The sequence below is a fragment of the Coffea arabica genome, chromosome 2e (genome assembly GCF_036785885.1).
Source record: "Coffea arabica cultivar ET-39 chromosome 2e, Coffea Arabica ET-39 HiFi, whole genome shotgun sequence".
Classification (NCBI taxonomy): domain Eukaryota; kingdom Viridiplantae; phylum Streptophyta; class Magnoliopsida; order Gentianales; family Rubiaceae; genus Coffea; species Coffea arabica.
Window position 1 is genome coordinate 51,225,595 of NC_092313.1, and position 21,871 is coordinate 51,247,465.

At 35.0% G+C, this 21,871-nt stretch overlaps 1 protein-coding gene across 1 annotated transcript; it reads left to right on the forward strand.

Annotated features, from left to right (window-relative positions):
- Positions 1-221: 221 nt before the first annotated feature.
- On the forward strand, positions 222-21,542 carry LOC113732553 (THO complex subunit 1). Its single transcript, XM_027258392.2, has 21 exons — positions 222-373; positions 583-666; positions 797-871; positions 1,776-1,869; positions 2,090-2,235; positions 3,907-3,978; positions 4,497-4,569; positions 4,653-4,718; positions 4,830-4,876; positions 6,781-6,852; positions 6,975-7,100; positions 7,228-7,293; positions 8,635-8,676; positions 10,297-10,413; positions 10,560-10,642; positions 14,604-14,670; positions 17,943-18,014; positions 18,109-18,159; positions 19,080-19,139; positions 19,232-19,378; positions 20,975-21,542. The coding sequence occupies exons 1-21, from the start codon at positions 371-373 to the stop codon at positions 21,233-21,235; spliced, it is 1,824 nt and encodes a 607-aa protein (XP_027114193.1). The 5' UTR covers positions 222-370; the 3' UTR covers positions 21,236-21,542.
- The last annotated feature ends 329 nt before the right edge of the window (positions 21,543-21,871 follow it).

The window sequence follows — 21,871 nt, forward strand, 5'->3', positions numbered from 1 at the left end:
TCAATAGAAATACTTGATGGGTTCCTTTTTATTTGTTGAATTTTTACATTTTAGCAACTTTATTAATTTTACAAATTGAATTAAGTGACTAGTACTCGACATATTTCATATTATTTTCTATCCATTGCCTTGTTACTGTTGGGAAAAAAAAAAAAACTAGTGAACCAGCCGGTTGGACCGGTAAATCTAGAACCGGTCCACTAGCAGGTCCGAATTTAAAAACACCGGCCTTTTTGTGATTTTGATTAGACTTTGTGGCCTTTTTGCCAGTTTCACTTTCCCTTTTTGGATGATTTGAGGATTCCGTGAACCAAACGAGGCCTAATTCGAACAATCGTCAGTTCCTTCACTCCTGACTACCTCCGCGCCCATGGTGAATTCCACTCTCCCCGTTATAGCTTTTCATTTTTTTTTGTACTTTGCATATTTATTTGCAGTTCTTTTTCTATTTAAAGTTATAAATGCTTTCCTAATTTCTTCTTTAGTATTCGGATAATTTTTTTCTTTGGTAAGAGATAATTTTTGCTATTCTAGGGTTTAGATGAAACCATGCAATTAAATTGTAATTATGTGGGTTTTCAGGATTTATTCAGGAATGCGATAGTGAATCCTGGCCCGCCTGAAGATTTTGCCCTTCAGACAGTGCAAGAAGCTATAAAACCTCAGGTAAAAGCATGCTCCAGAAATTTCTCTTCTTGACATTGTTCTATCGACTGATTAATAATAGTGCTTTCTTTTGTGTTTGTGCGCGTGTGTGTGTGTGTTTTTTTTTTTTTTTAATTCCGGACTACTGCAGAAGCAAACAAAATTAGCTCAAGATGAGAATCAATTGCTGGAAAACATTTTGCGCACGCTACTGCAGGAATTAGTGGTATACTGATGTTGCTTTTTAGTGTAAAATTGTCTGTTATTTGCATTATGTATCGTAAATTTAACTATCATGTCTATCCATCACTGCAACACTAATAGGAAACTTCTGTTGATTGAAGCACCGGATATGCACTTAAAAGTTTGTAGTTCCGTAAGCCTTTGTTTTGTTTTTGCAATTTGGATGTCGAAGCTTTGGCTATGTTTTGCTACACCTAATAGGAAAAACAAGAAGAGGACGAAATAGAAGAAAATCTAGCCCATGCTTCAGTTGTAATAGGTTTATTTGTTCTGTAAGGACTTCACTTTCATTCTTGTGGGCTATGGTGTTGTTTGCGCTTGTTCATAAAATGGTATTTTCTGAGTTTATAAAAAAAAAGTTCTTGCATAGAATGTTCGAGAATTTTGAAACTATTTTGAAGTTTGTAAAAACAATTAAGTTTTGTCATTTTTAAGTTCCCAAAAACTTTGTCTAAAAGCAAAAACTGACTAGTAAAAAAGAAAAGAATCTTTTGAAATAAACTTTTTGTTGAATATATTTCAGAATAGATAACTGATTTGTAAAGTACTTTTTGAAGATTTTCCTAAACAAGTTCTGGTATTAGAGTATATCAGAAGAATCATGAAACCGTCTTTGAGATTTCTAAAGCCTTTAAGTTTTGGAGTTTTGTAATTTCTTTTGATTCAAACCTGTTCAGTTTGAAGGCTAGGATGAAGTTTTAGTCCCAATCTCAACTAATCACTTGAAAAAGATTAGACTGATTTGAATGGAAAGCTTTTGTTTTGTGAGGATAGAAGAATGCTATTTTGAATTTTCACTCATTTATTGAAACATTGCACCATCTTGTGCATGTATAGGATATCAACTTGATGTTTGCAGAAAATTTATTGTTCCTTGCCTTTGGTAGTCAGCTGCAGTTCAGTCAGGGGAGAAAGTCATGCAGTATGGGCAATCTGTTGCTGAAGGGGAAAATAGTCCTGGACAAATTCCACGTCTTCTTGGTAAGTGCATACTCTACTTTAGAACTCATTAAGCATTCTGGGCTTCGGCATTGGTAATGAATTTTTTGAACTTGGTTGCATGTTCATTATATTCTCTCTCTCTCTCCCCCTCTCTCTATGTCTCTCTCTCTTCCAACCATAGTCTTTCTCTTTGTACTTGTTTTTCTGTGTCAAATTTACTGAACTTGTGACCATCTCTCTCTCTCTCTCTCTCTCACAGACATTGTCCTTTATCTTTGTGAGAAAGAACATATTGAAGGCGGCATGATTTTTCAGCTATTGGAAGATTTGACCGAAATGTCCACTATGAGAAATTGTGAAGACATCTTCGGGTACATAGAGAGCAAACAAGAAATATTAGGGAAGGCATGTCAAGAATTTCCAGATTTCTGCACTACTAATATTGGATAGCTTTGTTTGTTGATACAGATGTCCAATACTGCATTATTGCGCATGTAGGATACTCAAATCATGCACCTCTGCTTTGGTTTTGTTGTTTAGGATTAACACTTGCTTTTTCATGCACTGTGTGACGCTTTCTCATGTATTTGGACTTTGGCTTTATTTCATTGTTAGTTGCATGTGCATGTCGTAAATTTGTATGCATGGGTGTAATTTGGATCAATTATCTTTTCTTGGTTAGTACAGGAACCATGGTCATAGGTCTTTTTTTATGTTTCAGAGAGTCTGAGCTTGTATACCTTCCATATTTAATAAACAGTTACTAAACAGTTATTAGCCCTGTTTAATAAACAGTTATTATTTGATAGTTATAATATTGATTTATTTATACTTTAAGAAGCCCTGTTTCTAGATAAATTCTATGAATGTTGAAACTATGTATGTGATTGATTATCAGACTTACCAACTTGGATTGCTTTAGATGGCTAATTGGGTCTAATTGGGTGTGGTGGGACTTATGGTAGATTTAGATTCACGCTCTGATGGCCATGTGGTGATCATCATTATTTGCTGTTTCATAGGCACATCATTGGTGCATTGCATTTGATTGATAATTTTCGTATTGACATAGACTCTTCCTATTAATGACTGAATATTTGTTTTAATAACCTATGACTAAGACAGTATATACCTAGAAATAACCGAATATATGTTTTAATAACCTATGACTCAGAGAATCCTAGTCATATATAATTTTCATTTTTATGCAACACACTAAAATAAGGATAGTCAGATGTTTAGATCGTATTAATTGAAGATAAGGATCTTTCAAGTTCATCATACAACCTCAATTATACCCTACTTGGTAGAATAAGTTTAGACATGCTAACACATAAAAGCCACTATAAACTAATTACAAGAAAATTAATAAGTTAAAATGAATTTGAAATAGATAAAAATGGGAGCTTATGTATAGAAACTCAGTTTGAGGTTTTTGAGATCCAGTAAGGGACGAAAACTTGATCTCATGAATATCAAGTTCTTGATGACCGAAGGGTTATTGTGTGCCGACTCCAGGTCACCATAGCTAATGATATTATACAATTTTTACCTGTTGCAGTGATCCAAGGTGGCTGTTTTTTAAATATTTTCTGGCCATTTTAATTTCTGGGCTAGTGCATGATTGTCTTTATATAAAAAGTAGTGTGTTTTATCTAAGTAAGCTATTCAAAAAAAAAAAAAAGTTAGATAACCTATTTGCAGCATGTGTGGTACTTGCAATTCAATTTGGTCACATGCGAGCCTGGTTCCTCTAACAAATGAAAACTCAATCCTATGATTTTAGTTAGAATTGCACATCTTCACAATCATTTTGATAACAAGTTTATTTGGACATTTAATCTTGTGCATGCAAGCATATGCCTCATTCAAACTTTACCAGCTATTGAGATAAGCCTTGATTAAAATGATCAGATACCTATAAGTTTGCTACGATCTTCATAAAGAACAATGCAAAACATCCACTAAGTTCCTTAGAAAATTATTGCAAAATGGAATATCTTTGTTATATCTTCTGACGTCATTATATGTTGTCCATTTGTTAAAGCTGTCTTTGTTTATTCTTGAATCTTGCAGCCAGAATTGTTTGCTCGAGGAAAGCTTGTTATGTTAAGAACATGCAATCAGCTTCTCCGGCGACTGTCAAAGGTAGAGAGCGGTTTGGTGCCTTTTATAACTTTTTGTTATCCTGTTTTAATTTCAGTTTTTGCCAATCTCCGATATGTGTTAGTTGTCTCCATGCAGTTTCATTATTCTTTTTCTTCTGAAAACTCTCCTGTTTTAAGTTTTGTTCTATGGAGACAGTTTTACTAATTAATTATGAGTTTCCATTGCTCATTTAAATTATTAAAAAGTGGTCTTGATTTAAACAACCTTCTTCTAGAATTGACTTAGAATAGTTTTTAACTTCTGATTTCTTGTCTTCCAAAGTGTGCTTGTGGTTCTTCTGGTTAAATGTCTCTGAAAATGACCTGATAATGGAAATGATTGTCAACTATCATAGTTTTGCTTGAACTCTCACTTGCTAGTTGGTTATGTTACTCCTTGAAGCAGCAAAGGGTTAGTGGATATTCTCTTTACTACCTTGTTTTGATTAAGAAAATGGACATAGTATGCTGTGGACAATTGTATGTGAGTTTCACTTGAGCTTAAATCTGATTTTGCAGGCAAATGATGTGGTGTTCTGTGGACGAATAATTATGTTTCTGGCTCATTTCTTTCCATTGTCTGAACGTTCTGGTAGTTTCTACACAGTTTTTTGACATTTACATTTCATGTCTCTTTTGCATATGTCGTCTTTGATGTCTTGTAATCTATTGCAGCTGTTAATATCAAAGGAGTATTTAATACATCAAATGAGACAAAGTATGAGACAGAGGCCCCTGATGGTATATTTAATCCTCAATGTCTTGTATATTTACCTATAAGTTTATTTATTAAAACCAGTGTAAAATACATGTTCAAGTATACTTACATTTATCTCTTTCTTTGGTTTTCAGGTATTTCTATTGATCTGAATTTCTATAAAACACTCTGGAGTTTACAGGTAAGTAAATCACATTGAACCTTGATTCTTTAATAGGTGTCTCGCATGTCAATCAATTCGTTGCTGTTAATGCTTGTTCTCAAGTGAGAGGCACTTTTTTATCTGGTTGATTACATTAGATCTGTTGCATGGATGTCAAGATCTTTAAATTGAAGCATCCTAGCAAATAGGATATGATATTAGTTTGCAAAATTGGTCAAGTCTTTAAAGCATCTTTGCCACATCTTTCTTTGAAACATCGTTAGTTCTCTTAGTTTCTATTGAGATTCTCCCTCCTCCAACAGAAACAGCTATTTTCTACTTGTTTCCCTTAATTTACTGTTAATTGTATATCTCTGTACTCGTATGTGTTTACATATGATTAGGTTCATTCTTTTTGAAGTGGGAAAGAGCTATGCTTTTTCTATTTACAAAATTTATATATTAGAACCGATCTTGATTGTTGATTGGAACCTGAGGTGTATTGGGGACTTAAGTGAAAGAAATGCTTTTGGTACTGGGTGACGTTTCTATGTACCTTGGTCCTGGTTATTGGAATTGGTGGTATAGTCAATCCGTAGCAGTTGATGTTGTAGCGACTTGAGTATGAAGAGTAGACAAGCAGTTTCTGGAAGTCAATTGCAGTAGAAAACCAAAGTCTCTGAATGTGCTATTATAATGGATTTGATTTGGAATGGTGCATTCCTTCTCTTATATGGACTGCAGCATCCTGCATGGTTGTCTACTTGGTCCATGCTTTAGGATCCCCCTAGGCTGTGCAGAATTTAAGGGTGCTAATAAGTTGCGTCTCTTGGTGAGACTTGAATGTTGAACACCATGATCTGAAGTTGAAATTTTTAAGTTGCAGAATTTTTATGTGATGGAGATTCTAAAAGCACGTATGTTCTTTAATCAAGCGAAAAGTGGGTCTTGACTCCAGATATCTTTCTTGGAACATGTGGATCTAAATTTTTGTTTTATTTGTCATCTTGACAGGGCCTTCTGCTTATTCCTGTTTCAATTTGTATGGTCCTATTACATATTTTTATCCATTTTTTTGTATTGATGCCATGTCAATCTGATCAAGCATGTAAATGAGAAAATGATGAGAAAACTTTTAACAAAATAAACAACTATTGTGTGACTCTAAAGTAATTCATATTGTGAGTACCCAAATGATATAGGTCATCTGTAGATCATTTGTTTTCACAAGAAGGTACATGGATACTCACTTTTTTTGAGTTGACTTTTGTTTCTGTGAGTTAATACTGATTTTGAGGAGAACAAGAGAGAAGAAATGAAAACCAACAGGGAAAATTGTTAAAACTTTTTGGTTTTGGAAGGTGGAAAAAGTATTATACACAAGTCTAAATCATCAAATGTTGTGCTTTTAAAATTTGAACAAAGATTAACAAGACACAGAATCAGATTTTATTGGTTTTATTTTCTTTTTTTGTCATTACTTCAAAGAAAAATTTTTTAAGGTGCAAAATTTTTTTATTCGTTCTAAAAGGAAATAAATGAACCCAATCTTAATTATAGCTGCACTGCCTCTTCCCATCATGTAGATAGTTTTAGTAGCTTATATATTGAGAGCGTTGAGATGCATTGTACTCTTTATTTTGGAGGCAATTGAAACTCTAAAAATTAGAAAATGTCCCACTAAAGCTGAAGCTAGTACTCTTGATTTATAAGTCATCTCCAGATGGAATGGACACATGATTCAGACCTTACCTGAGTCCACAGTTTTATCATTTAACGGCTGAATGTCTTTTTTATCTGTCTTCTTATTTTCTTGTGTTCTTATAGGCAATGGCATTTAAACTATTATTTATAATGTATCTCATTTTAATTTGATTTTCTTCTATCTGCCTTCATGTTCCTTTTGTGGTCATTATAGCAACTTTGTTGATTGTGGTTTTCAGGAATACTTTTCCAATCCAGCTTCCTTGTCTGTAACACCATCCAAATGGCACAAGTTTAACTCTAGTTTAACGGTATACCATCCTCATTGTCAGTCAGCAATTATTTGATTTGATTTTACTTTATAATGTTGGATACTATCTGTACAGCAAATTGTGTGTAAGTTTAGTTGTATCGCTTTGCAAATTTCTTGCAGACTGTGTTGAGCACCTTTGAGGCTCAGCCTTTGAGTGACGACGAGGGCAATGCCATTAACCTTGAGGATGAGGCAGCAAATTTCAGCATAAAATATCTGACAAGCCCTAAACTTATGGGTCTAGAAGTAAGGATTTTTGAATTTCCTTGTAATTTGGATTTTTAGATCTTAAAGTTCAGTGGCTAATTAAATCTCTCTCTCTCTCTCTCTCTCTCTCTCTCTATATATATATATATATATATTTGTCACACAGCTAAAGGATCCAAATTTTCGACGTCACATTTTGGTTCAATGCCTCATTTTGTTTGATTATTTAAAGGTAAGAGTATTTGTATGTGAAAATATAAAAAGAAAGACTCAATCTTATCTTGCTATTTTTAGATTTTTTTATGAGGCTTTCTCATTATGATATCAGCACCCACTAACTCCTTATTTGCAACGTGTTGTACCCAATAAAAAAAATGTCTCCTTGTTTTGTGGGTGCTTTGGTTTTGCTGCTGATAAGCTTTACCATCTTACAACTTACAGGCATTTGTCTATGGCCAATGCTTAGGCATTAACTTTACAACGTGAAACATTAATTTGGTTTTATTGAAGGCTTTAGGTAGATGCTTATGTTCGGCAATTTGGGCATTTACTTCTTGTAACCTTATGATTTTTCTCTTTTTGGTTCACTCAAAAATTGAGATTGAAATTGAAATTGTGGTGATGGACATAATAGTATCTAGATTGGCTGGGGGGTCTGGAATTGCAATAACACAAAGATTAACTGTTAGCAGTATCCAAAGTTTTCTGAATGTCGTAGACCTGTGATTCTTCTTCGTTCAGCATATTTATCCTAGACTATATCTACCAGACGTAGTTCAAGCTGAGGAGGTTCAAAAGTTCTTTTGTGTTAAGGATGGATCGTAGGGGTTAGGGTTGTTCATTACAATGATGAGGACATGTAGGTGGCTATCCTAGGTTGGTGTTGGGATCACATTCTAGGTACAATGATGAAGACCTTATTACATGGAAGCCCGCAACTCCATCTGGTTGAGCTCAGCCACAGCCAAGCATATTTGAGGGCCAACCTTATTGTTGATGCCCTGGATTTAGGGGTGGCAGAACGTGGAAGCAAAGTGACTAAACCCAAGTTCTAAGACTTCTACACTGGATCTTGAACATATTCTTTTACAGCAAATGCTGGATAAAATAGTAGACTGCTTTTCAATATGAAAAAACCATAGTTTGAAGCATGACTGGCAGGGGGATTAAGGATATAAGAGCCCAGCTTATTTTATACAAGTTTAACGAACTCAGTTCTTTTTTATTCTTTCTCAAAATTGATGTTCATTGACTTTGCACTCTTAAATCTTTTTTTTGGCACTTAAAATTAAAAATAAAAATATTATCATACTCATGAAATTTGTAGCAAATTTTAGTTCCAGATAATATTTGGGATTTCTTCATTAAAGTTTTCCTTCTGTATTCTTGATGCTCATACATCCCTGTGGGACTTTCCAGAAGGTTATATCGTTGATTATAGCATTATAAGGCATGCAGAATGTTTTATTTTTTGGAAATCTCACCATGCATTCATAAATAATATTTTTTTTCTCCTTTTATTTCATGTTACCACAATAATTAAGAGAGTGATTATTTCCCACTTTTCTTGCAGGCACCAGGAAAAAATGATAAAGATTTGCCCTCTGAAACAATGGTTTGTGATCTGTGATATTCTTCTCTTGCCAATATAACCATAGTTATCTCTCTTTTTGCATGAATGCATTTTCCCTATACCCAGGGTCTATTAGCAGCTTCGATCTTTTATTGAAACAGAAAAATAATCTCTTTTGATTATTATTATTTTTGGAAAAATCTAGAGACGAGTATAAAGGAAGTCCTTGGAAAGAACAAGAAATGAAACTGAAAAAGCTATAAAAGGTAAATGCACTCTTGGAAATGGACTCACTTTTAACAGTGAGCAGACATTATGGGGAAGTAACTAGTTTGGATAAGAGATCATTTGCAAAAAATTTTTTCATTGCATCATAAACATGTTTTTTTAATGCTCTTTTTATCTTCCCAACAACCTTTTTATCTCACATACATCACATCACAAAAAGTGCTACAGTAATTATTCCAAATAATATCTCAAATAATACTCTATCTGAACATACTCAATTTTTGCTGTTGGGAATCCCTTAGCTGTGCCACTACCATTGGTTAGAAACCTGCCTATAGGCGCTCATGCCCCTATATTACCATCTAAAACTACCTTTCGAAGCTGCCATCATTATGATAGATAAAGACCTGTATCTAGTATGTGGACTTGCATGTGAACACAAATATTTGTTTCTCAAGGTAGGGGGGAGGCGAAGGATAATGGCTGTATCCATTTTCATGAGATGGATGGATGTGCAAAAAATGGAGATAGGAATAGTCTAAAATTGTCTCAGTTGTATATGATCTATTAAAATTGTGTCCTTCAATGACAATCTTGAATGCAAGGTGGTTTTATATTCCCATTCCACTACAGACAACTAGGTTTTGGGATTCTACTTTATCTGAACTTACACGCCAAAATCAAATCCTTGACTTTCTGTGAAGGTTGATCTGTCGAAACACAGGAAATGACAAGAGTAGAGTTGTTGGTTTTCAAGACATAAATGAAATGCAAAGCTGGAGCATAAGGAAAAGAAAATTAATGTGCTCGCATTTGTATCACACATGGTTGTGCTCTTTTTGCTTCTTGTCTTTACTATTTATTTTGTTTGAAGTAAGAAACAACATACCGGCACCACTTAACTGCTGACCACATAAAGACACTAACTTACAGGTGCAATAAAACAAGAATGAATAGATTGATAAGCAATCAGGCCTGCAATTTAATAAAGCTTCTAGAAGGTATCTCCTAAAAGAAGTAGAACTAGTTGCCCTTAGTAATCCCTCCCAATTGAATTCACATTCGAGCTAGTATAAGCTCATGATTTGAGGAGGTTTGATCTTCTTTGTTTTTGTCGTGGAGGAGATTAAGTAATTATTTATGAATTGGCAAGTTCCAGAATAGTAACAATTTTTTTTTTTTTTTTTTTTGAGAATAGTGACAATGTTATTCTGATAAGGTGTGGAATGTACTGGTGCAAGAAATTTAGAATTACTTGCATGGTGAATTAATAAAGTTTTGTTAGCCTTTGCAGGAGTAGGACTAGCTTTAGCAAAGTCCTTGACTGCAAAGGCTTACATATCCTTTTTGTAGTCTCTAATTTAGCGTTTATGTTGTATTCTATTGCATAGCTTTCCTTGGCATCATATTAACTAATTTCAGTTGCTAATCTAGAAAGAAGAAATTAAAAACTGTGAAGAAAGGGTCAAAAAGCTCCTTGACATGACTCCACCTAGAGGCAAAGAATTTCTCAAAAGTATTGAGCATATATTAGAACGTGAAAGGAACTGGGTGAGCAATTTTAATCCCCCTTTCAGGCTTTCTTTGTGAATTACACAAATAGATTTTTTTTTCTTTTTGCCATTTATTATAATTCATTTGCACTCTGATAATTACTCATTAGTGTTTGTTCTACTTTGTTTCTCTTCAACTTCAAGGTATGGTGGAAACGTGATGGCTGCCCGCCATTTGAGAAGCAACCACTAGAAAAGAAACTAACTCAAGATGGTGTGAAAAAACGGTAAGTAGTGCATAATCTATGTGACTAAGGAAAAATGAGCTGGAGATCATAGCTAAACTTTGTATCACTACTCAACTATATTGGATGTCGGATCTGTAGATGGTGATTAAAACTTGAAGACTGAATGTCATTAAAGTGTCTGATATAGCTAAATTGGCAAGGTTTCTGCACTTTGTGCTTTTATAATTAGAAAATTTCATTTCATTTTCCCTTTACTTTATGTCAAACTTTTCTAGGTGCAAATTGATGCTGAATTTGGATTTTTGGTGATTGTTTTTGTGTAAATACATGATCTAATTAGTAAGAAACTATATATCTTGTAGTGAGCAAATGTCCACATATATCTATGAAACCTATGATAGTTCAGTGAAAAGGGTCTTTCCATCCTATACTGTGGTTAATGTTTATAGCATATTTAGCTAAGCTAGAGACAAGTCACTGTTTACTACGCTAGCGAAACAGAAAGAGCAAAAATGAAATACTGAACTAAGAATGGTTATTTCCTGCAGTATGGTAATTTTTAAACATAAAAATAATTTAATTGTCAAAGTATATCTTCTTACATTTCTGATTGGATTGGATATTTGCAGTAAATACCCTCCTGTTCTTGTTGCAACTATGCTTTATTTGTCTTCTGAACCTCATAATTGGACTTTGTGGCGCATGATCTTGTTGCTTAGCTTTCAGTTTGAAATTAGCTGGATAGACATCTAAGTGTATTCAAGTCTTTGGTTTGTAAATATGGCAGAACGACATTTTCACTGATTAAAACGCATGCATGTGAAATAGTCATTGCCATAACGCTGCCTTAAGGACAAATCAATGAACTTCACTAAAAGAATATCATGTCAGAAACTTTATGTGTAGGAGATAACTGGTTAGCACGATCTAGTGGATTTCTGTTAGATTCTTTAAAAGGAGACTGGGAATTTTAGGTTGAAACTTTGAAACTTAAATTTAGAGACCTTGTCTTTTGATGACAAAGATTTGGCCAGTACGAGATCAGTTACGGCAGGGGAAGTAGAAGGACACTAGGGAATTTACTTCAAAACTTGAAAACTTGTATTCATGGAGCTTGTCTTGGAAGACCTTAAATCAGCAACTACAGTATAGCATTACCAGACATTATACAATGATTTTCTGGCTAAATTGGTGTCAGTTGCTCAAGATTTTGAACATGGAGATTGAAAATAATTCTGTGGATGAATAACAAAACATATACTTAATCTGAATGGAAAAAGAACTCGTTGATACTGTCCTTGAAGCAAATCAATATCTACAAAAGGGTTAGAAAGGAATATGATAGGTGATGCATGGATAATTGTTGTGGAGAGGGTTTACTTCCTAGTTGTGAGGTTGGCTTGGTACCCCAAGTTGGTGGTGTGAATTTGGTGGTGTATTATCTGGATTTTATACCTAGCTAAATACCTTCCTGAGTTTATCTTTGGTTCTCGGGCATTGAAACAGGAACACTTGTAACCTTCTCCCAAATATTAATGATGAGGAGGATTGATGGCAGATATGTCAGATGTTTACTAGCATGACAGAGTTGAGAGATGTCGGTCAAAAGATGCCCTCAAGGGAGGAGGATGGATGGTGGCAGAGGTGAAGCAAAAAGGCTTTGTTGTTTTGAGGTGCATGAGGGTCTGGAGAAGATTCTGTTTCTTATTAATTGAAAATTGTGATGACAGAAACATCTTGAATAGGATTGTTAGTATTGTTATGCTGATTGAAGGAACACAGGCTGTTGTTTATGATTGCACTGAAAAGAAGGGAGATGGTAGTTTGATGCTGGCAACCTTCCATCGGAAGAGTACCTCAAGATTGGGATATGAATTTTGAAATGCTTAATTAAAAGCTTTATGCTGCTGATATAGGTCAATTGTCTGAATAGGCTGAATTGGCTGGTTATAGGGGAATTATACACTTTCAGATTGTCATGTTGTTATTGCGGAGGTGTCACCATTAAAAATGGATGTTGAGGTGTGTTCTTTAGAGGCATTTCAATATTATATTGTCTAAAAGCAAATAGGGATACTTCTACACCAGATACTGACATGTCTTAGCTGTCTAGGACCTATTTATTTGCACACTTGCATCCACAGGATAAAGTTTAAAATGGTTCTCAAGTCCATCTCAGCAGTCAAGCAAGTCCTCTGAAGTGTTTTTCCATAGCTTCCTTTCTTGAAGTCATAACGTAGGCTAGAATGCAATTTATTGATTTTGAGTCGGGGAATTCATGTTATGTTATCGATTTTTAGTGACTTGCATAAAATTGTAGATTTCTTGTAATTGGGTTTCCTTTTAAGGTTGGAATCTTATCCATTGGGATGGGTGCTTTTAGAAAATTTTTTACTGTAGATAATTATTGGAAAATATTTTATAATGTCTGTTTATGAAAACTCCAAAGAGTTTTTGGGTGATTTACACCCAGCCTTGGTTTTTTTTTCATAGATCCCGATTCCGGGTTGAGATTTGGCAAGAAGTTCCTGGTAAGTGGTGAAACGAGGATTAGAGCTATCTGTGGTTCTCACCTAGGTAATTGAGACTCTCTCTCTATATCAGATCTATATGTATAAATCCTGGCAAGGGGAAGGTGAATGTGGAAGGGAGGGAAGGGGGGAGGGCTAGGGGAATGGGACTGCAGGAAGGAGGGGGGAGGGTGGAGAAAGAGGGGAAGGTGGGGGGCTGTGGTTGATGGGCGGGATGATGATGTGTGTGTGCTGGTGTGTTTTTCTTTTTATTGTGTTTTTTGGGTGTTGTTGGTCGGATTTTAGGTGTTCTTGGGATATTTTTTACAGTAGATATGTATGATTGAAGCAAGTTTTTGCAAAACAGCTCCATTTGAAACTGAGAGTTTAGTAATTAAACAAGGTTAGTTATATTTATTGGCGGATAGATAAATCTTTTATTAGGGAATGTTGTTCTAGTAGGAGAAGGATTAGCTTTTGTAAGCTTCTTTTTTGTGAAAAAGTAACTGTCTACTCCTTGTGAGCTAGTGACTTGAGAATATCATAAGATGAATTTTGAAATTGTATTCATTGTGCATCAAGAATGACCTTTCCAAGGCTATTCATCAGGAAATTTGAGGAGGATTACTAGATTTTCTTCTTCTCTTCATCTTTGTAATTGTGTTCAAATTTCAGCTCCTTTAAGGCAAACAGTATGACGAAGCAGGGCACAGTTGAAAGTTTTTGGAATTTGTTTTTCATACAAAAGAAAAATAGTCTACTGAAAATGATGAATATTGCAAAACGCCCACCTGGAAAGCATGCCTGTTTACTAAGAATCACAGAGAGTACGGCCTATTCAGAAAAAAACTTATGGAATCCCCTATTATATTCCCCTTGTGCTTCATTGAATTGTGTCTCACATAGTTATAAATTAAATTATGACCACCTGAGCATTAGTGCTATGTTTATCAACTTTTATATTGATGGAACACAGCATAATAAGGAATGTAAATTATAAAACACCTCTTACAATTATTCCTAAGGATGTGGAACCGCGTGTGGGTGTCATGTAAGAAAAAACCCAAACTTTGGCATCACACGGAAACTACTGTTGCGAGTATTGCTTTCATTACCACCTCTGAATATTGAGGGTGAAAGAAAAGTAGATGAAAGTGATTCAAAGTCAGTAGCCTTTACTTTCTGATGAAGGTTAAGAAGCTATCTAGCTTATCCACTGAGGGTAGAATGTGAATTAACCTATTTTCTGTTGGATCATTGTTCTTTGAAGAAGTTTTTTTTTTCCTTACAATCTATTTGTATGAGATGCATTTAAATTAACAATAAAAACACTAGATCATCTGAAATTTGGGTTAAAAGAATATACAGCATTGCATTTGGTGGCTTGCAATGTGTATGTTGTACATTGAAAGAATGTGACGATAATTGCTATGTATCTTAGGAACTTTTAGTTGCTTTTTTTGACCTATCTTTTTGGCTAATAATGACAGTCGTCCACGGTGGAGATTAGGAAACAAAGAACTTTCTCAATTGTGGAAATGGGCAGACCAGAATCCGGTGTGTTCCTTACCCTTATCCTTTTGTGATTTTTTATTGTGAAACAGTATCAGTAAGATCTTTGGCTTTTTTGTATTATTACTCAATAATATTATCATTTGTTGGTTGCAAGGCTTCATTCTTGGCCCTGGTGCTGAGTACATAAATGTTATTGTTGTGCATAAGCTATTTGTGAAGCATGCACCGATGAATTTTAGTGCCGTAACCATACCTAAAGAACTTCGTAACCCTAAGGCTTTCTCCTGAAAAGACAGTCAGTCAGACTGAAGAGAGCATATTTTGTTATTCCCGAGGCACTTATTCTCTCTATATGCAGAATATGTATAGCAGCTGTGTATAACTACGTCTAACAAGCCAACTGAAAAACTCATTTGGCTTGATTCAACCACTTGAAAATTCTTTCCAAACCACTGCCTGCCAACCACAGAGATGTATCAGTTCTTCATGCTGCCAGCATTTCTTTTTATATCCCTGCTTTCTAGACCTGCTGGATTCCAGCCTATATCCATTATTTACCCAACTTCAACTTCTGCCACCACTTGCTAATTCCAAATCTGAGTCACCCACTCCCTTTTACCAACACTCCCTGCATACGTAGTTTCAAAAGTTTGAGATTCCTCCCGAGTTGTGCTGCAGCACAGGCTGTTGGTAGGCTCATGAGTTTATAGCACCATTTTTTGGCCTTAGAATTTCTGGTCAAAATCTCAGGAAAAATTTTAAAGTGAATTTAAAACTAAACAGAATACTTGAAGAAAATTGCAGAAAACACGGAAATCAGGATACTCAAAGAATTGCTCCTAGAAATTTTTAGGCATCCTACTCCAGGCTAGATTGCATCACACAACCTCAAAAAGGTGATAAGTGTCTGCAGAGTTGTTATTAATGTAGATATGTGTCTTCTCTTTGTGGAGAAGTACAATGTTTGTGGACTCCTAGACCAAATCAGATTTCCATTAAGATTCACTTAACTAGAATAGAAACAAACTTTTCATAACGTTTCCAAGTCAGAAGAGATTCCTTATTGGATTCCTTGACGAACTGCCAAATATTAATTACTAAAACAAATATTAAAATTAATTATCAAAAAAAAAATTCCATGCGACAGCTAAATTACTGAAATACCCCTAATGATTCAAATTTGAAAAATCTTAAATAAAATAAAATGGCTACTTAAACGCCAATAAGAGGCGTGGCAAGGATGTTGCAGAGTGCAGGCTTTGAGTTGGCATGCTTTAGGAGCCTACTTTGGAGTTGGTTTAAGTCCTAACGGGCCTTTGTTTCATTTCATTTAGGTAGCCATTTAATTTTATTTGAGACTTTTTGAATTTGAGCCGTTTGGGGCATTTCAGTGTTTTAGGTTGTATCAGAAAATTTCTGTTTTGGCAATTAATTTTCCGTTTTAGTAATTAGTAGTTGGTAATGTTAGGAAAAGGTTCTTGTATCTATTCTAGTTAAAGTGAATCTTAACAGGAGTTTGATTCAGTCTATGAGTCTGAATATTCTACTAATCCAAAGAGAAGACTGATTTCGACATCAATAAAATTCCTGCAGACGTATCATCGTTTGAGGTTTGTGTGATGCAATCTAGCCTTGGGTGTAATGCCTAAAGTTATCTATAGAGTTTCCTGATCTGGTTTCCTTCTTATTTGCCCGTTTTCCTGCAATTTTCTTCAAGTTGTTTGTTGTGTTTTTTTCTTGATCTTTGGTACCTGTGATTCTTGCCCCCAATATTGAGATCTCCTACAAAGTCTTAAGGTCAATAAAGAGTGCTATTCCTGCTAGCCTATTAACAGCTTGTGCTGTGTCAATTTGTTTAATAATATTCTAGAAGTGAATATGAAGTGAAGGAAGATGTGCATCTAAGTTGGTGGGCCGATTTCAATTTTTACATTAAACTTTTGTTGAATGAAAATGTGTGTTAGGGGAGATGATGAACTGCTGATACCATTTTGTTCATCTTTTTAATGTTTAGATTTTTTGTAATGTCATGTTGGCATGCATGCCCTTAAAATTCAAGTTACATGATTGTCTCATTCCTTGTCATGTCTAAATGGCTCAAACTTACAGAAAAATTAAATATTGCAGTCCAAACATTGGAGTGGCTTTTTTGAGGTATTGTGTTAATAGTGATCAGAACTCTAAATATAAGGCTAGTTTAATGGTGATTTTGGATTTTGACATCTAACAGTGATAGATAACCCACTGAACAAATATATATTAGCGCCTTTGTGGATACATCTAAATTCAATCTGGACCATGTTTACTTTGTCAGCGTACTTATTTACATAGTGCACAAGTATTTTGTTCCATTACAAGTTTATTACATATTATTCACAGTAGAGACCACACAAGGATTGTTAGCAGTTGTCTAAAACAAGTTGAATCTAGTTTTTCTTGTTAAATTTTAGGTGTTCTTATTTGCTTAATTTTTGCCCTTTTTTTTTGAAACTTTTTTGAACAAAAAGATATTTATGAAGATTATTGTAGATTATCTTGGTACTTCATTTTGGCTCTTCGGCTGTAATAATGTTTTGGAATTTTTTCAGTTTAAGTGTTGCTTTCCTTGAGTGGTTGTGTTTTCTCTGTTGGTAAGCTTGCTTATTTACTATTCATGGGTGCCTCATTTTTTCATCAGTCAGGCAATTGATTTCATGAACTGAAGCATTTTAGTTCTTTCTCTTAATAAAATATTGAAGACTGTGTGAAGTAAAGCGGAGTCTACAAGTCATTTCTGCTTGTTAATAACTCATGATATGTTGCCCGCAATTTGTTGATGACAATGAGATACGGTTGACAGGCACTGATGAATTGTGGTAAAAAAAGTATTTTTCATGGAAGTTTAATAAGCAAATTCTTGCATCTCATTTATCTGCATTTATCTGTATCCGGGGCAGTTTTTTCAACTTCTACATTAGATGGCTTCTTCTCAGCTCATAAAATACAAGAAATGGGAGGTGAACATTCCAAAAAAAAGCTTTTTTTTAAGCAAGAAGTTGGATTAGCAAATATTAAGCAAACAAGATTTGGCCTCTAATATTGTGATGATGGGTTGAAATTTATCTTATGTCCCCTGAAGATTGCAATATAATGTTGAATTTTGATGCTTAACCAACCTGCTTTGTGATTTCTAAGTTTGGCAGCAGTTTGTAACCATATTTTTTGGCTGAATGCTCTAAAACCTCTGATGAAGGTCAAGATAAACGAGTATTTTGGGCTGTGCTTCAGCAAATGCTGAATTTTTGTGACTCATTAAACTTCTTGTGGTTTTGCAGAATGCTTTAACTGATCCTCAACGTGTGCGGACTCCTGCCATCAGCGAGTACTGGAAACCCCTGGCTGAGGATGTAAGCTTGTTGACATATTGCTTATGTTGTAAAATATGTCAAAAGTTGATATAGACTTCATCTAAATGAGAATTACTTATTTGCGAAATTGCAGATGGATGAATCTGCTGGAATTGAAGCGGAATATCATCACAAGAACAATCGAGTATGTTTGCGCATTTCCCTTTTATTTGCATTGATTGGCTGCAAAAGGATCAGTTTCAGCTCATTCCATTGTGTTGCAAGTAATAGTCATGATTAGCTTATAGTTTACATGACATGTACGGTAGAAACTACATATTGCTGTTTACTTTCTGTTCCTACTGGTACTTGAAGATTTACTATGCATTTTGGTGAAGAAAACTAGAAGGAATTTAGATAAAAATGCTGAAGTATTAGGAATATATGAAGCGAAATCTCAAAGCTTGGAAAGAGAATAGCTTCTCAGCTATATGAAAGCCAAGGAGAGCCGAGACAAACCTTAGCTAATAGCTAAAAATGGAAATTGGGTGCTGTACTTGAGATGTGTAATGTTAGGGTCCAATCACGTTGTTTCCCTAATTGACAAAAGATCCAAATACACTTGATGGGGCACATGCCGACTGCTTGTGCACCAGCAACACAAAACAATATCTTAAATTAACGGCAAAAATTAGCATATAACTAACAATATACTTTAAGAATAAAATCCAATTTTTTTAACATGATCCTGCATTGCATTTGTTCTATTTCATACATGTAATTTGGTTACAGTTGTTTCTGGTGACTATTTCATGTTTTTCTTTTAAAATTTCATGATTAACAACCAGCAGCCTAATGTGCTATCTTTTACATTTTGGAATGAAATAGTGATTGCCTCATATGCATGTTCACTGCCTTAAATCCCCCCTTTTGGAAAAGAATGCTGCACTTGATAAAAAATTGTTGTAGATCCATATTGGTTCATTGAAGGGTAGTACTTTTTGGGCATAAGTGCAATTTTAATTATTAATAGATCCACTAGTAAATTGTTTTAAATGCCTTTTACGTGTTCACCTATTTCATGTTACTCTTTGAAGCAAGCAATTTTATCATTTTGTGGTGCAGGTTTACTGTTGGAAAGGGCTACGGTTCTCTGCTCGTCAAGACCTGGAGGGATTTTCTAGAGTACATTATTATTTAAAGCTCTTATGCTAATAGCTCAGAGCTACAGGCATTCAATATTTGTCACTAAAGTCATCATTGGGGTTTGTATGCAGTTTACTGAACATGGAATTGAGGGTGTGGTACCCTTGGAACTGCTGCCACCTGATGTGAGGTCCAAATATCAAGCTAAACCGAATGACAGGTCCAAGCGTGCAAAAAAGGAAGAAACGAAAAGCACCATTCAACCTGAAGAAAATCAGGTACTCGTAATGTGCTATGATTTTGGTTGTCATTGTTCAGAACATTGTAACTATGGAGGTGCGAATGTGAACTAAAGTTAACCTGAAATGCCTGATGCCTCTAAAAAATTTAGGGGCAAATCTTTTGCCTCTACCTTTCTGAGTTTGTGTTTTCTTTATCCATAGGTTTTTCACTACTTTCAGAAACTTTTGATCTTTCGCCAGACAATCATTCTTTATAGCTTCTTGTAGTGATGGTATCAAGATATACGTATGAAAAGGATGATCTGAAGTAATGACTTGTTTTCTTCCATGTGTTCTTGCAGTTTTCCTCCCAAATTTTATTCTATTGCTTCCTTTTTATTAAGCCTATTATTTCAGTAACGTGGATATTTCTTACTTGTCATTCTTATTAACCCTCTGAATGTTAGTGTTTGTTTGCCAATTATTTTCATCAGTTCTGCTAAGAAAAAAATTTCTACTTCCTAAATGAATAAATATGCAGGTCTCATATTGACATTTTTCATTTATATGATTTGTGCCTCATCTAACTTTATGAGGATCAGAAGTGCCTGATCTCTCTGGTTGGAGGTGTGTGGATGATGAATATGGTGTTAATTTGATCAATTTGCAGTGGAATAAAGAGTTAGGTGTGTGTATTTTTGGATCCAAATACACATATTAGTGATGAGATCATATGTAGTTGATAGTAGTAAGAAGTTGCCACTGGACTTATGTTTATTTCACCGAACCTACTTGTTAAATTTGCCAAAACTAAAGAAGGCAAGAATTTATTGTGTTTTATACAAGTCACTGGCATATTCAAGAGAAGAAAAATAAGAGTTTTTATGTTTTTTCTTGGGAGGTAAAAGGAATATGGGGAAACCTCATCTACTGTCAAAAAACTTGTAAATTGAGCACACATCATTGCAACTTTTGAAACTTGAGATTGCAGTATTGCTGTTTGAGACCCAAATCTTTTGGATTTAATTTCTGAGTGACCATGCTGAACCGTTCTCAACCATCAAATTTCAGGTTAGTATGCTACTTAGATTGCATACGCCTCAGAGGATCATCTATCTGCATATCTGGCAGTCACACCAGCCTGATCCTCTTCAGCGCTAACCATGTAGAATTAATCGAAAGCTGTCAAATTAAAGAGTAACAAATGCACAATATGGTCAAAAAAATTTTTGTTTTGAGGGCTGATAAGTAGTTTCTTTATAATAACTGATAATCATGCAGCAGGCGTCGTCATGCGCCGTATAAAAGATTGAATTGTCTGACCATAAGCCAAAACTTTGTGCTAGACATTCCTTGTCGTACCCGTCAATCACGACCATATACTGTGTTACCCCATTATAAAGAGCCAGTCTCCATCCTAGAATGCTACTGTCCTTGTAAAATGTCTGTTGTAGCCTTCCATTCATGTAATAAGTGGTGCATTGAGGATTATCTAGCATACTCGGATCATTGGTGATGACAATTTATCTTGTATTTGATATTATAGGCCCGAAATTTGTTGTGTAAGAATAATGATATTTGTTTTACCATTTACCTTCTCAGTCTGTTAACTGCTTTGAGTATTCCTTTCTCTTTTCCTACTGCTTTGGCAAGATTGCAGCAACCGATATCAATGTTGAAGGAAGCAAAGCCAATCTTGAAACATCAGCAGCTCCACTAGATACAGATGACACCATTGCAACAGCTAGTACTTCTCAGGGTGGAACGCCTGATGAGATTCAGAAGCAAAGCTCAGAGACTGATGGTGGTCATGATGTACGGATGGAAGCAGATGCAGATGGTGAAGCGGATGCGGAAACAGGGATGATAGATGGAGAGACAGATGCAGAGGCTGATTTAGAAGCAGTTAGCTAAGGAGCACTTGGATCTTAATTTCATTGATTACCGTCATTTAAGCCGAAACCTTAGTGTAGTAGGGGATTGGTTTACAGTTTTGGACTAGATAACAATAGCAGCCTAATACATATTTTAATTGCGGTTTTATGTTCACGTTGCTCTAAATATGGAACCTGTTCTTTAGCATTGGGCTCTCACTAGGGGATCTTTTGCAGAGGTGTAAATTGTCCATTGATCCTGGGAAACTCGTTCCCTTACGGTTGTACTTTGTTGTAAATTACCAACATTAAATCTTCTGTAGTAATATTGTCCTTGTTTGTAGACATCTGATGTTTTCTAATGCCAAATTGTGTTTGAATTAAGGATTAATATAAACAAACCATAGGATTCTTGCCTAAAATCGACTATTATATGATCTTGATAGACTTGATGTCCAATAGTGAATTGTGGTCACGCAGTTTTGGAAGTTGATCATTTATCGTCCAAGAGAGATTGATTGTTTTGATAAGGTCTTTTGTTCAATTGTTAGGCCAATTGTAATTAACTCATAACGTCATAAATATGCATAGTTGGAAAAAGAATGAACATAGTCATGGGAAGTTTGGAAATTCACAAGTAGGGTTCAAGTTTTATAAAATTCGTGCGGAAGTGCTC

What these genes read in the sequence shown, in the direction of transcription:
- LOC113732553 (XM_027258392.2), top strand. An exon ending in TAGAACGTGAAAGGAACTGG is followed by an intron (nt 10,414 to 10,559) that starts GTGAGCAATTTT and finishes TTCAACTTCAAG; the next exon opens with GTATGGTGGAAACGTGATGG. An exon ending in TTCAACCTGAAGAAAATCAG is followed by an intron (nt 19,379 to 20,974) that starts GTACTCGTAATG and finishes TGCTTTGGCAAG; the next exon opens with ATTGCAGCAACCGATATCAA.